General features: G+C 43.9%; 1 protein-coding gene across 1 annotated transcript in view; it reads right to left on the bottom strand.

Annotated features, from left to right (window-relative positions):
• Nucleotides 1–13,269, bottom strand: part of LOC125429877 (zinc finger protein 271-like) — a 29,700-nt gene extending 16,431 nt beyond the window's left edge. Inside the window, exons 1-3 of the mRNA XM_048491418.1 lie at nucleotides 12,977–13,269; nucleotides 8,068–8,190; nucleotides 5,105–6,056 (exon numbers count right to left, since the gene is read on the bottom strand). Coding sequence (XP_048347375.1) covers nucleotides 5,105–6,056; nucleotides 8,068–8,190; nucleotides 12,977–13,025 — 1,124 coding nt within the window. The 5' untranslated portion in view covers nucleotides 13,026–13,269. The remainder of the gene's footprint in view (nucleotides 1–5,104; nucleotides 6,057–8,067; nucleotides 8,191–12,976) is intronic.
• Between the last annotated feature and the right edge of the window lie 788 nt (nucleotides 13,270–14,057).

The raw sequence follows: 14,057 nt of genomic DNA, 5'->3' as shown, positions 1-14,057 counted from the left end.
AGGACAGGAAAAGAGATTCCACCTAAAGCATTAATAAAGATTCCACCTAAAGCATTAACCCCTTGCAATTTGCATACCGAGCAAATAGATCGACAGATGATGCTGTTAATATGGCTTTGCACTTTGCACTATATCCTACAGCATCTTGAATCGCCAAAGACCTATGCAAGGGTCCTCTTGCACACAGACTTCAGAGAATAATCAGAACTGCAGAAAAAAACAATTGCTGCTAACCTGCCTTCCATTGAGGACCTGTATACTGCACGGGTCAAAAAAAGGGCTGTGAAAATATTTTATCTGGACCCCCCTCGCATCCCGGGAGGACATAAACTAGCTTTCAACTCTTACTCCTGGGTAAACGGGGCTTACAGAGCACTTTCGCACACCAAGACAATCTAGACATAAGAACAGTTTTTTTCCCAAAATGCCATCACTCTGTTAAACAAATAATCCCTCGGGAGTAATGTCAAACTATTTATTAAATATTTATTATATAATTACTGCACTACTTTTCTTTTCTACTTTCATTCCTATTACTCCATCTCCTCCCAATTTCATGACTGTATGACTATAGCCTGTGCTGACATTTCATTTTATTTTAATGATTTTAGCATTTTATGTTTTTATTACTTTATTGATTGTTTCCTGATTGCTTACTAGACCTATATGACAATCGTTAAGTGCTGTACCTTATGATTCTTGACAAATGTATTTTTCTTTTATGTACACTGAGAGCATATGCACCGGAGACAAATTCCTTGTGTGTCCAATCACACTTGGCCAATAAAGATTCTATTCTATTCTATTCTATTCTATTCTATTCTATTCTATTCTATTCACCTAAAGCATTAGGAAAAACCTCCTGACAGTAAGAAATGTTTGAAATTGGAATATGCTTCCTCAGAGGGTGGTTGAGTCTCCTTCTTTGGAGGTTTTTAAACAAAGGCTGGGTGGCCATCTGTCGGAAGTGCCTTGAGTATGTGTTCCTACATGGCAGGGAATTAAGAACATAAGAACAAGCCAGCTGGATCAGACCAGAGTCCATCTAGTCCAGCACTCTGCTACTCGCAGTGGCCCACCAGGTGCCATTGGGAGCTCACATGCAGGATGTGAAAGCAATGGCCTTCTGCGGCTGTTGCTCCCGAGCACCTGGACTGTTAAGGCATTTGCAATCTCAGATCAAAGAGGATCAAGATGGGTAGCCATAAATCGACTTCTCCTCCATCAATCTGTCCAAGCCCCTTTTAAAGCTATCCAGGTGAGTGGCCATCACCACCTCCTGTGGCAGCATCTTCCAAACACCAATCACACGTTTGCGTGAAGAAGTGTTTCCTTTTATTAGTCCTAATTCTCCCCCCCCCCCCAGCATTTTCAATGTATGCCCCCTGGTTCTAGTATTGTGAGAAAGATTGAACTGTATGGTCCTTGGGGATCTCTTCTTGTGTGAGATTGAACTGTATGGTCCTTGGGGATCTCTTCCAACTAAGATTCTATGAAAAAGATGCTAGAGAGATATTTTATTAGAACATACTGTTGTCGAAATGTGTTAAATACACTGCTTCTGATAATCAGTGGCCCCTTCCGCACATGCAGAATAATGCACTTTCAATCCACTTTCATAATTGTTTGCAAGTGGATTTTGCTATTCCGCACAGTAAAATCCAGCTGCAAAGTGCATTGAAAGTGCATTATTCTGCATGTGCAGAAGGGGTCAATGTCCTTCTTTTCCATGGAATTTCTGAAATAAATAGCAAGCCCTGCTACTAGATCGACATCACAAAGTAGAATTTTGAATGTGTGTAGGTATTAGCCGAGTCCCAAAGCGCTTCAGAGGCAGGGGGGTGTTTTTCCTCTACTTTCTGATGAAAACCAGAAACTCACACATACCATACTGCTATGTCCTATACTCTGCTTGTTGAATGCATCCTAAGAATCACAAGCCTACATCACAAGGAACTAATTTTGTGGCATTTTGGAGGCTGGTTAGTTTATTTATTTGCAGCTAGATTTGAGTTCAGTAGCACTATAGAAACCAACAAGATTTCTAGGGTACAAATTTTAGTGAGTCAAAATTTCCTTCATCAGATGGAAAGATTCATATCTTTTAAAGGAAGCTCTGACTCTCTGGCTCATTCCGCACATGCAGAATAATGCATTTTCAAACTGCTTTCAGTGCTCTTTGAAGCTGTGCAGAATGGCAAAATCCACTTGCAAACAGTTGTGAAAGTGGTTTGAAAACACATTATTTTGCGTGTGCGGAAGGGGACTCTGAAAGCATCAAATAGCTTGTTAGTCTCCATGGTGCTACTAGACTCAAATCCAGCTGTTCTACTGCAGACCAAAACAGCTACCTCTGAATTTATTTATTTACTTAATTTATACACTATTAAGTAATTAATTTATACTGAAATTATTTATTTCATTTATATTTTATTTTTCTCCCCAATGGGGACAAACAATGGCTTACAGTATTCTCCCCTCCTCCATGTTACCTTCGTATCTCCGAGACCGCTGATTCACCCCCCACATAACTCCCTGTAATGCCTTCTTCTGCTCAGCTGTGGAGTGCCAACTTCTACTGGTGGTGGTCCCTGGCCCTCGATGATAATGGTTGGTTTCTGACGCGAGGCCAGAGCTCTTTACGGGCTCTGGGCTCCCAGCCCTGGTGGAACGCTCTTCTGCCAGCTGTCCGGGCCCTGCGGGACCTTACTGAATTCCACAGGGCCTGTAAGACAGAGCTGTTCCGCCGGGCCTTTGGAGGAACCAGCCGTTGATGGTGCCCCCCCCCCCCCGGCCTTTACATCTACGCCTCTTGCCATCTGGGGATTGGCTGCTCTTCCCTCCTGAAAGAGAGTTTGAAATGGAATTGTCGGATGCCATCCTCTAAATCAATTTACTATGTTTAGTTTTCTATTGAATCGCTGCTTTTAATAGTTTTAACAGTTTTAGTTGTTTACTTTGTACTTGTTAGTTACGATAAGCTGTATTAATCCTGTGAGCCCCCCGGGGATGGGGCGGTATAAAAACTGGAAAAATAAATAAATAAATAAATAAATGTTATCCTCATATTTTATCCCTCAAGTTAGGCTGAGGATGTGTGATTGGCCCAAGGTCACCCAGCAAGCCTCCATGATGAAGTGGGGATTTAAATGTGGGGCTTTTAAATCCTCGTCTGAGATTACACTGCGTTATATCATGCTGCCTCATCATGAAAGAGGATCAGGCAGATGAGTCAATAAGAATCTTCTGTACATGCTCAAGGAAAGCATAATCTGGTTTTGCAAAATCGCTAAAGATTACCAGGCCAGGGGCAGGAGGAGAGATTACTCCTCAGATGACACCGTTATACACTGTTCACATGCAGGGACAGGCTTTATTGGAGCTGTCTGCAGGCGCTTCCCTTATCCCTCAGTGAACAAGAAGCTTGGTCTGGAGGTACTTATGTGATTCCCAAAGCAGCACATGAAAAGCTGTGCGTCATCTGGCCAATCTAACACTTCTGTGCTGGAGGGTCTTTAAATTGCTGGGACTTTCTGCCAACAGTGGTAGAGAGCGGAGTATTAGAAGATAGTAGGGATGCAGGAACCGTCTGTTAACTTCTGCCTAATTTGAGTCGGTTCTCATCAGGGTGCTATGGAACCATGATCCTAACTCTGTTTTGTATGGTTTTCTACCTGTTACTGAAGCCACCACGTCTCAGACATTGCCCGTTACTTCTCTGATCTTTGACAACAGCATCCAAAGTGTTTTCCCATCTACAACAGGAGATTATGGATTTCTTTTAAAACCATGGGTCCCCAACCCTTTTGAGTCTGTAGGCACCTTTGGAATTCTGGCGCACCTTGTGGGCGGAGCCACAAAATGGCTGCCATAAAATGCAGGAGGTAGATTCAGCCACAAAATGGCTGCTGTAGCTTACCTACAGCCACACAGCAAAGATTGTTGTGCCATGGTGGCAGGCGCTACCAAACTAACATATTTAAAAATCTACAGAGCCAGTCAAATCTCCAGTGCTCAGCTAGAAGCCTTGCTGGGCAAAAGCCCCACCTGGCCCTGCCAACTTTCATAAAACACCTGACAGGTGCCAGAAAAGGCATTAGTAGATGCCATAGAACCCACTGGCACCATGTTGTGGACCCCTGCTTTAAACTATAACATCTAATGATGGTCATAGGCTGACAACTGGGTAATAAAATATGACTAGGAAAGATAATACCCTATATACTTGAGTATAAGTCAACCTGAATATAAGTCGAGGCACCTAATTTTACCACAAAAAACTGGGAAACTCGAGTGTAAGTCTAGGGTGGGAAATGCAGCTACTGCAGCTACTGGTAAATTTCAAAAATAAAATAGATACCAATAAAATTCATGAAGGTATCTCACTGGTTGTAAGAAAAGTTGACTAAAAGCAATCTTCATAATCAGAGGACGAACAGGATGAAGGCAAGACGGGAGACTGCCTGGCTGCTTCCCATGCCAAAGACTGTGAGTACCCACAAGGCCTCCCTCAAAAGTGGCTCACTAGAATTTTAAAAATATCATTAAGCAAGGCAATTTTTAAAGGAAGCAGATACTGTTTACACAGAGTAATACCTAACACGGCATTCAAAGCCAATGGAGCAACTCTAATTGCAAAGACTGTGGCTTTATCAAAGCTGGAGGATTTACAAGTCTAGCTTTACATAAAAACACAAAAAAGAATGGTGAATTTAATACTCAAAGTTGGATGCAGGCAAAATGCTTCTGCCACAGCTAGTGTGATCTCCTTTCTCGGTGTGCCACAGCTCCGGCGGCCATCTTGGAAATCAACCTCGGTGATATACCTCGGGTGCAGTTTATGTTGAGGGGCTGAAAAGTCAGACATTATAATTAGTAGTATACATGGTAAGATAGTGTCATAGCTAAAATGTATTTAATTTTTAATAGCATTCCTCTGAATGAGTGGATATTCTAATTGCTGATAAGATACTGTCCTGTGTAAATGATACTCAATCCAATGTTGTTTTATCCATGTGGATTCTCATATGTTCCATTAAGATTTCGCTCACGTGACAGCTCTGCCTCCCCTACATCTTTCTGGAACACCACCTTTTTTCATAACGGCTGCTCTCCAGTGTGGATTCTCTGATGGCGAAGGAGGTCTGGGCTCCAATTGAAACTTTTTCCACACTCTAAGCATTTGTACTGTTTTTCTCCTGTGTGGACTCGCTGATGGCTAATAAGGTTTTGACTCCGGTTGAAGCTTTTCCCACACTGGGAGCACATATATGGTTTTTCTCCAGTGTGAATTCTCTGATGGCTAATCAGGGACTGGCTCAGCCGGAAGCTTTTACCACACTCATAGCATTCGTACAGTTTATCCTCTGTGTGGCTGCTCTGGTGTCGTGTGAGGTTCTGGCTTCGGCTGAAGCTTTTCCCACATTCTGAGCATTTATACAGTTTCTCTCCTGTGTGGATTCTCTGATGGCTAAGGAGGTTTTGGCTCCGGTTGAATGTTTTCCCACATTCTGAGCATTTATACGGTCTCTCCCCTGTGTGTGTTCGCTGGTGGCTGATCAGGGATTGGCTCAGATCAAAACTTATCCCACACTCGCAGCACTCGTATGGCCTTTCCCCAGAGTGGATTCTCTCATGACGGTTAAGGCTGGATTTGTCACAAAAGGTCTTGCTACATACGGAACATGTATATGGTTTCTCCCCTGTGTGGATTCTCTGATGGGAAGTGAGGTTTGTGTTCCGACTGAAGTTCTTCCCGCAGTACAAACACTGATAAGGTTTTTCCCCCGTGTGAATTCTCTGATGTCGTTTAAGGTTTGAGTCATCTTTGAATATTTTCCCACACACAGTGCATGTATTCTTATTTTCACTTGCGTGCATTGCTCGCTGAATTTCTGGGAAGCCATTTTCTTCAAAAGAAAGGGATTCATCCCTCCAGGTCTTTGTTGCATTTACTGCCTGACCTTCCAGCTTTTCTTCTGTCTCCTGACACGCAGCTCTTTCTGGCAACACACGAATTGGTTTTGCCTGATTCTCACTCTCCCACCCATCACCTGCTGGAGCATAGAGAGAAATGTTTGAAGACATCAAAGGAAAAAACAGGAAACAGACCAAATTAGCAAAATGCCAAACAACAGAGCTGGGTCAAACTCAGTGATGGCGAACCTTTTCGAGACCGAGTGCCCAAATTGCAACTCAAACCCCATTTATTTATCGCAAAGTGCCAACCCGGCAATTTAACCTGAATGCTGAGGTTTTAGTTTAGAAAAAAAACGGTTGGCTCCCTCTTCCTCTGCCCCACTTGCTCGAGCAGGGGCCAGCCTGCTCTAGCCTCCAGCAAGTCCCGCGCGCACCACTCTGTGCCTCTCTAGCATCTCTGCCTCCTCTGCGCCCCCCCCCCCCTCGGGCAGCAGCCACCCAGAGCACAAGTACCAGGCCTGCCAGCCGAGTCCTCCCTGCTCACCATGGTGTGCACATGTCGTACTCAGTGGCTCAGGCCAGCTTAGATGTGTGTGTGGGGGGGAGTAATTTTCTGCCCCCCCCCCCATATGACGAACTCTGTGTGCTGGTGCCCACAGAGAGGGCTCCAAGTGCCACCTCTGGCACCCGTGCCATAGGTTCGCCATCACTGGTCTGACTTCACACCCTTTCACTATGTAAACCACTGCTCTTCATATGTCTGACAAAGTGGGTTCTTTGCTCACAAAACATATGCTACAACAAATTCCTTAAAGTGACACAATTCTTTGTTCCTTCTACCAGCAAGGTGTAGTGGTTAAGAGCTGATGGACTCTGAAGAACCAGATTTGATTCCACATTCCTCCACATGAGCAGTGGACACTCATCTGGTGAACCAGATTTGTTTCCACAATCCTATATTCCTGCTGGGTGACCTTGGGATAGTCATAGTTCTTTCAGAACTCTCTCAGCCCCACCCACCTCACAAGGTGTCTGTTATAGGGAGAGGAAGGAAAGGAGATTGTAAACCAACTTGAGTCTCCTTACAGGAGAGAAGAGTGGGATATACATCCAAACTCTTCGGTTCTTCTGTTGCAGTGAAAATGCTCCTGATGAATGCAAGAAGCTGACTTTATACAGAGTGAAACCTGGCTGTCTATCTAGGTCTGTATGGTATCAGACTAATACCACTTCTCCATGGATCACCACAGAGAAGGGCTTCCCCAACACCGGATATCTCCAAATGGTGTACTTGTAGAAGAAGGGTATGGATTTATACTCTGCTTTTCTCAACTATATAAGTGCCTCAAAGCAGCTTACAAACATCTTCTTCTCCCCACAACAACACCTTGTGAGGTGGCTGGGGCTAAGTTCTGAAGAAATGGTGACTAGCTCAAGGTCATCTATCTGGCTTCATGAGGATAGGGAATTGAATCAAGTTCTCCAGATTAGAGTCCACCGTTCTTAGCCACTATACCACACTTACTTCATTCTGGAAAACAAAATATATATTTTATAGTTTTTTTAGTTCCTTGGAAACATCCCTCCGTTTTCATTTTTAATGAGCAAGACCTTGCTTTAAAAGGCATTCAATACATTAAAAGGGGGGTTAAAAAGTAACCCTAACCAGAATTATTTTATTTCCAAAATGTTCCAGTTTTTCCATCGGAAAAAAAGGTTTTAAAAAACCTGTTTTTACCCACCAGGCCTTCATTGTCATTTTACATTGCTACAGTAGGGGAAATTGGTGGTGGTGGTGGTGGGGAAATTGGAGAGAAGAGTGAAGGCTACTAAATCAGGAGATTGTTTCCTTTGGAGGCAAGCCAAATCCTTTTTTCACAAAGCATATTTAAAAGAGCCAAGGTTGACAGTATATACAAACCAAACTGACATCCATCCAGTGCACCACTATCTGATCGAGTTGATCATTGGGGAGAATTTTAAACACAGATTAAGGTTTACATGCAAATCAACTGTTGGAATTTCTGGAACCACTGGGTGCTTCAAACAGTGTTAATCGATGCATTCAGCAGCTGTCATCGGCTTCCTTGTGGGAAAATTGGGATTCAAATATTCCAAATAACAAAGAAATAGACTATTCTCACTCACCTGCCTCAGTCTGGAAGGAAAGATGCTCTTCTTGGGATCTTCCTAGCAAAGCCGCAACCTCTTCTGATGCAGGGCTTAGCTGCTGAAGATTTTCCTCATTGATCTCTCTCCAAGTCCTATTATCTTGGGAACACAAAACAATCTGCTCAAACATTAACAAGAAAACAGGGGTTATTTCAATGATGGTTAGCTTCTGAATCCAGTATCTGGCTCACAGACCGTAACTGAGATGCTTGATTGCCTTTGTCGCTTTCACCCTGGCTAGGAATCTCTGTGAACAGCGAGTTGATGAGGACAGCTCCAGTGAACAAGGCAGGCTAGCTGTCTTCATAGACCACACAGTGAGGGGCTCAGTGGCTCAGTGGTGCAGATTCTGCTGGGCAGGCAGAAGGTCCCAGGATCAATCCCCAGCATCTCCAGTTAAAAATCTGGCAGTTGGTGGCAGAAGATGCTGGAGACCTTCTGCCAGTGTGAGGAGACAATACTGACCTAGGTGGACCAACAGCTGGATTCATAAGAAAAGTCCTGCTGGATCAGACCAGTGGCCCATCCTGTCTCACACAGTGGTCAACAAGTTCCTCTGCTCCATCAATCTAATCATATCGGCTTCTAATGAAGTCATTCGAGGGCTGCTATAGGAAAAATACATTCGGTGCTTGCTCCAGCGGGTGGCCGTCTGCAGTAGAAGAGCTAGATGTGAATCCAGAAGCACTTTATTTTAATTTTTTAATTTATTATTGAGATTTATAAACTGCCCTACCCCCGGAGGGCTCTGGGCGGTACACAACAGAGTTTCATACAAATACCCACCAAACAAATGGAGCAAATAAGCAAAATACAAAATATAATAAACAACACAAGCTCCATTAACTGGAAATACTAAAAATCCATTAAAATACAGTGGTCAGTACAGTAAATGGGCGTCCCAAGATAAAATCCTTATTAAAACCCTCCCAGAGAGGAGGGGGGAAACGGTGGGTCCCAATTATGTTAAGGGGGGGGGGGCAGATCACAGAACATGCCCCTCAGGGGAACTGGTGGTCCACAGTGTGAAACAGGAGACCAATGATGAGAGCTTTGACTCTTGGAAGCTCATAGGTAAGAACTAAAGAAGAGCCCTGCTGGATCAGACCAGTGGTCCATTTGGTCCAGCATCTCCTCCACAAATCTGCCTAATTCCATTTTAAAGTCATTTATGCCTGTGGCCATCACTACATCCGTTGGCAGCGAATTCTACATTTTAATAACTGACTGTGTAAAGAAGTATGTATTTCCTTTCGTCCATTCTGAATCTACTGCCCATTAGTTTCATTGGATGTCCTTGAGTTCTAGTCTTTTGGGAGAGGGAGAAACATTTGCCTTTTATCAACTCTTTCTACCCCATGCATGATTTTATAAATCTCTGTTTTCCCTTAGTCATCGCATTTTAAAACTGAAAAGTCCCAGACTCTTCAGCCTTTCTTCATAGAGAAGGGGCTCCAACATCCTTATCATCTTGGTTGCTTTCTTCTGTACTTTTTCCATTTCTGCGGCATCCTTTTTGACAGACAGTGACTACAACTGCATGATGGGTCATGACAAGAGCAAGGTGCAACTCATTCCCCTCTGTCTATCTTCAAGGCCGTTTCCTTAACTCCCACAAAGTGAGCGGCTTGCTTGTCGGCAATGGTAACTGTCCCAATGCTATGGGACTCAACTCCCCTCATATCCTTAGCTTTACTGTTCCGGAGTAGTGGTATAAATGATATTAGAACCGATCTGGGAGCTTTACTACCCCTAGAATTTATGTTTCTCTCAGACAAACTAAAAATGTCTAAGCTATTGAACAGCCCTAATGTAGAAATTTCTGAAGCAGTTGCTACATTTTTAATCCATGTTCTACATGATATATAGCAATGATCCTGTTTTTGTACTTGGAATGTATGGTACTTCTGGTTTATGCCTAATAAAGGTTTTTGGATTGGATTGGACTACAACTGCACACAGTATTCCAAATGTGGCCGCACCACAGACCTATATAGGGACATTATAATGTCAGCCATTTTGTTTTCAATCCCTTTCCTAATAACTCAAAAGAGTTAACCTTTTTCACCACTGCAGCACACTGAATGACATTTTCATTGAGCTATCGACTACAACCTCAAGATCTCTTTCCCGCTCCATCTCAGCAAGTTCCGATCCCATTAGCCTACACCTGGAAGTTTTTGTCCCAATGAACATCACTCTACACTTCTTATCACCAAACTTCATTATCGCATAGTCACTCACCCATCCAGTCTGTTGAGATCAAGCCCTAGGAGGAAAGGCTTTGGGACTTGGAAATGTTTAGTCAGGAGAAAAGGAGGTGGAGGGAGAGGGGGACGTGATTGCTTCCTTTAAATATTTGAAGGGATGTGACTTAGAGGCGGGCAGGGAGTTGTTCCTGTTGGCAGCAGAGGATAGGACTCCCAATAATAGATATAAATAATGGGCAGAAAGGTATCAGCTGGATACTAGGAAAAAATTTGTCCACAGTAAGAATAGTTAAGAAGTGGAATCGGCTGCCAAGGAAGATGGCGAGCTCCTCCTCACTGGCAGCATTCAAGCAGCAGCTCGACAAACATTTCTCAGGGATGCTTTAGTGGTTAAGAGCAGGTGTACTCTAATCTGGAAGGACCAGTTTTGATTCCCTGCTCTGCTACCTGAGCTGTGGAGGCTTATCTGGGGAATTCAGATGAGCCTGTACACTCCAACAGACGCTAGCTGGGTGACCTTGGGCTAGTCACAGTTCTTCGGAGCTCTCTCAGCCCCACCTACCTCACAGGGTGTTTGTTGTGAGGGGGGAAGGGCAAGGAGTTTGTAAGCCCCTTTGAGTCTCTTATAGGAGAGAAAGGGGGGATGTAAATCCAACCCTTCTTCTTCTTCTTTAGGCTGATCTGATGGATTACACTAGATGGCTTCTCCGGCTCTTTCCAATTCTATCATTCTACGCTTGTTCACTTTCTCAAAGCACGCCAAAAGATTGGTGAGGCAGGAGTTCTCCTTTGCAGAAAGTCATGCAGATTTCCCCTCAGCAGGTTTTGTTTCTCTGTGTGCCTAATCATTATTATATTAATTCAGCATAAGGTAACTTCCTGCAAAACCACCATTTCAGAGCTTGCTTCGATAGACCACAACGCACCATGCAACTAAGGTGGAGTGGCCTGTGCATAATTATAATCGACTTAATTAAACCCTGACTTCATGTGATGCCTGAATCCTGAAAACTTCATAGCCTGAAGTCATAAGTATAAGCTCTGCCAGTTGTCCATCTAGTCCAGGCTCCTGTTTCACACTGTGGACCAAAACCGAAAGAATCAGTGTGCAACGGCAGTATGTCAAGAATGAAAAAAACAACGTTGCACACCAAACACAACCACAATAGTATAACTTTGATCACATTTCTGTATGCTTATATCAATATCCTATAATGTGAACTAACACCAATCATTCGCTTATTGCATATCTAATTCTTAACAACTATCCTAATATAAATATCTATATCATGCATGATACCACTCATATGTTTTGTTCACAGGAAGGATCAGTCCTTACATTCAGTGCAATTATCCTGTGTGAGCAGTCAAAAGATTCCACTATTGCACTTTCCCGTGGATCACCTTGTGACTTCTTAACAATAAACAACCAGTCTTTTGTCTTTTCAATTGCTTTCTAATGAATTGTCAGCTCAACCATCAGTCTTTTGTCATTCAATTGCCTTCTAATGAATTGCCAGCACACCCGTCATTCCACATGAGGAGGTGAAACAAGTAATATGGTCAATGAAATCAACCAATTTTCACCAGTTTCCCTGAGGGGCATGTTCTGTGTTTCAGAGACAGGCCTTTCCGCATACTTGCTATACTAGAGATCTTTGAACTTTCCCTTTTTCCAATACACAGCCTAGCACCCAGCAGACATTTAGTTTTGCACTCCATAATCTAACCAATTAACTGACCGTGCATGAGAGTAGTTGGCTAGAAGACAGAGAAAAGCTGTGAGTTTTCCCTGCTTTTGAGACTGGAGTTCTCAGCAACTTTCCACAGCTGTTCCTGTCTAGTTCTTAAGTGCAAGCTATGCAGAAGGAGAGGATAGGACAAACTCTCCCCTTTGCATGAGATGTATAGTATCATTAAAAAAACCTCCCTCATGTATTAAAAAAAACCCACACTCTGTGCAAGCAGAAAAGCAGAACAGAATAAAAATATCTAAAACCTATCTCACTCCTCATTTACATCCTGCCTTCCTCGCTAATGGAGACTCAACGCTGCTTACATCATTCTCCTCACTTCTGTTTTATCCTCGCAACAACCCTGTGAGGTAGGTTAGGCTGAGAGTATGTGACTGGCCCAGGGTCACCCAGCAAGCAAAGTGGGGACACGAACCTGCAGTCCCCCACATCCTAGTCTGACACTCTAGGCACTATTCCGCTGTGGAATAGTGATCCTTGGTCAGTTTTGCCTGCTCTGCAGGGTTTCAGCCAGAGGTCTTTCACATCAAATTGTCGAAGGCTTTCATGGCTGGAATCTACGGGCTCTTGTTTTTCTTGGCTGCGTGGCCGTGGTCTGGTAGTGACATAGAGAGAACATACCTTACCATGGCATGCCTCTGAAGATGGCAACCATACATTCGGGCACAACGTTAGCAGCGAAATCTAACAGACCACAACCACACAGCCCAGAAAACGCACAACAGCCCATTGTTCACAGCATCTGCTACCTGACCCTTTTACCTGGAAATGCTGGGAACTGAACCTAGGACCTCCTGCGCACAAAGCATGCACTCTACCCTTGAACCACACAGCTGTGCCCAATCACAATCCAGTTCACTCAACCGGACTGCACGTGTCAGTCAAATCTCACTGACTACAAAGGAAGTAGCAAACCCTTACCTGGGATACACCATTGCAGATGCAAATTTGGATTCACAGGAAGGAACATATGCAGAAAGCTAGACTTTTGCCTAGCCTGAATGGCTTGGTTTTCTATGTGCAGGGACCTTTCTTTAGTAAGGCACAGTAAGCCTTATATCTCCCACACCAACCCCGCAAGTCCTGATGCAAACTGACCACCCCCGTCGCCTGCTCTTTCCTGCACTGCATCTCTGAACTCACCAGAACTATCGCAGCTACTCATCTCGACCCCCGTGGGAAATAAAAGGCCCGCTTTCCCACGGTGGTGCGCGGGTCCAGGAAGCAGCTCGAACGGCTTCTATTTTTTGCTCCTTTTATGTCCTCTCTAGGATAGCGACTCTTTCAATTTAACCCTATAGAGTGAACCTCATCCCCCTTCCTCAAGAAAATAAAACAGATTGAGGACTCGTTTATATTGGCAGTAGGTGGTCCGGAATCTCCGGATTAACGAAAGTGGATTAATCGGTCCTTCCGCGCTTGGAACCGTTTAGGCCGCAAAATCGCTTTAGCATCCAGTTAGAAATAAAATGGGAAATCAGCACCCAGGCAGTAATTCTCAAAAATGTGCCTCTAATAAATAATGACCACAGTGACATCACGCGAGAAACTGCTACCTTAAACCCCTGAGCGCCCACCCACAGAGGAGGGTAGTTGATGCAACTGTTTATGAGTCGCTGCCCTGATTCGGCCTTCTTCTAATCAGCCTGTCATTCTGTCCCCGTCTTTTCATTGCCTGCAATGCAATTAAATTGAAAACTTCTGATGCAGAAGTCCAGCAGAACTAGCTGTCTTTTCAGGAGGCTTCCTGATGCATCTCTGTTTGAGCCTTGCCTCTGCTAGGGGAAGTGTTATGTTGGGACAGCTTTGCCTTGACTGCAAATTAATGAATCACTTCTTTCCTAGGAGAATTAGCTGCCCTCCAGAGAAGACTGTTGCATCTCTGCATGAATAATTACTTATGCCCTGCCACCTTCCAATTATCCTCAGCTGGTCTGAGCTAATCCTGCCCCTTTGCTACTGTGGGTTCAACTGTAATATTCCTGATGTACACAGCAAGTTT

Source organism: Sphaerodactylus townsendi, linkage group LG03 (genome assembly GCF_021028975.2).
Source record: "Sphaerodactylus townsendi isolate TG3544 linkage group LG03, MPM_Stown_v2.3, whole genome shotgun sequence".
Classification (NCBI taxonomy): Eukaryota; Metazoa; Chordata; class Lepidosauria; order Squamata; family Sphaerodactylidae; genus Sphaerodactylus; species Sphaerodactylus townsendi.
Note: the sequence above shows the minus strand (reverse complement) of the source record. Positions and strands in the feature narration are given on the sequence as shown.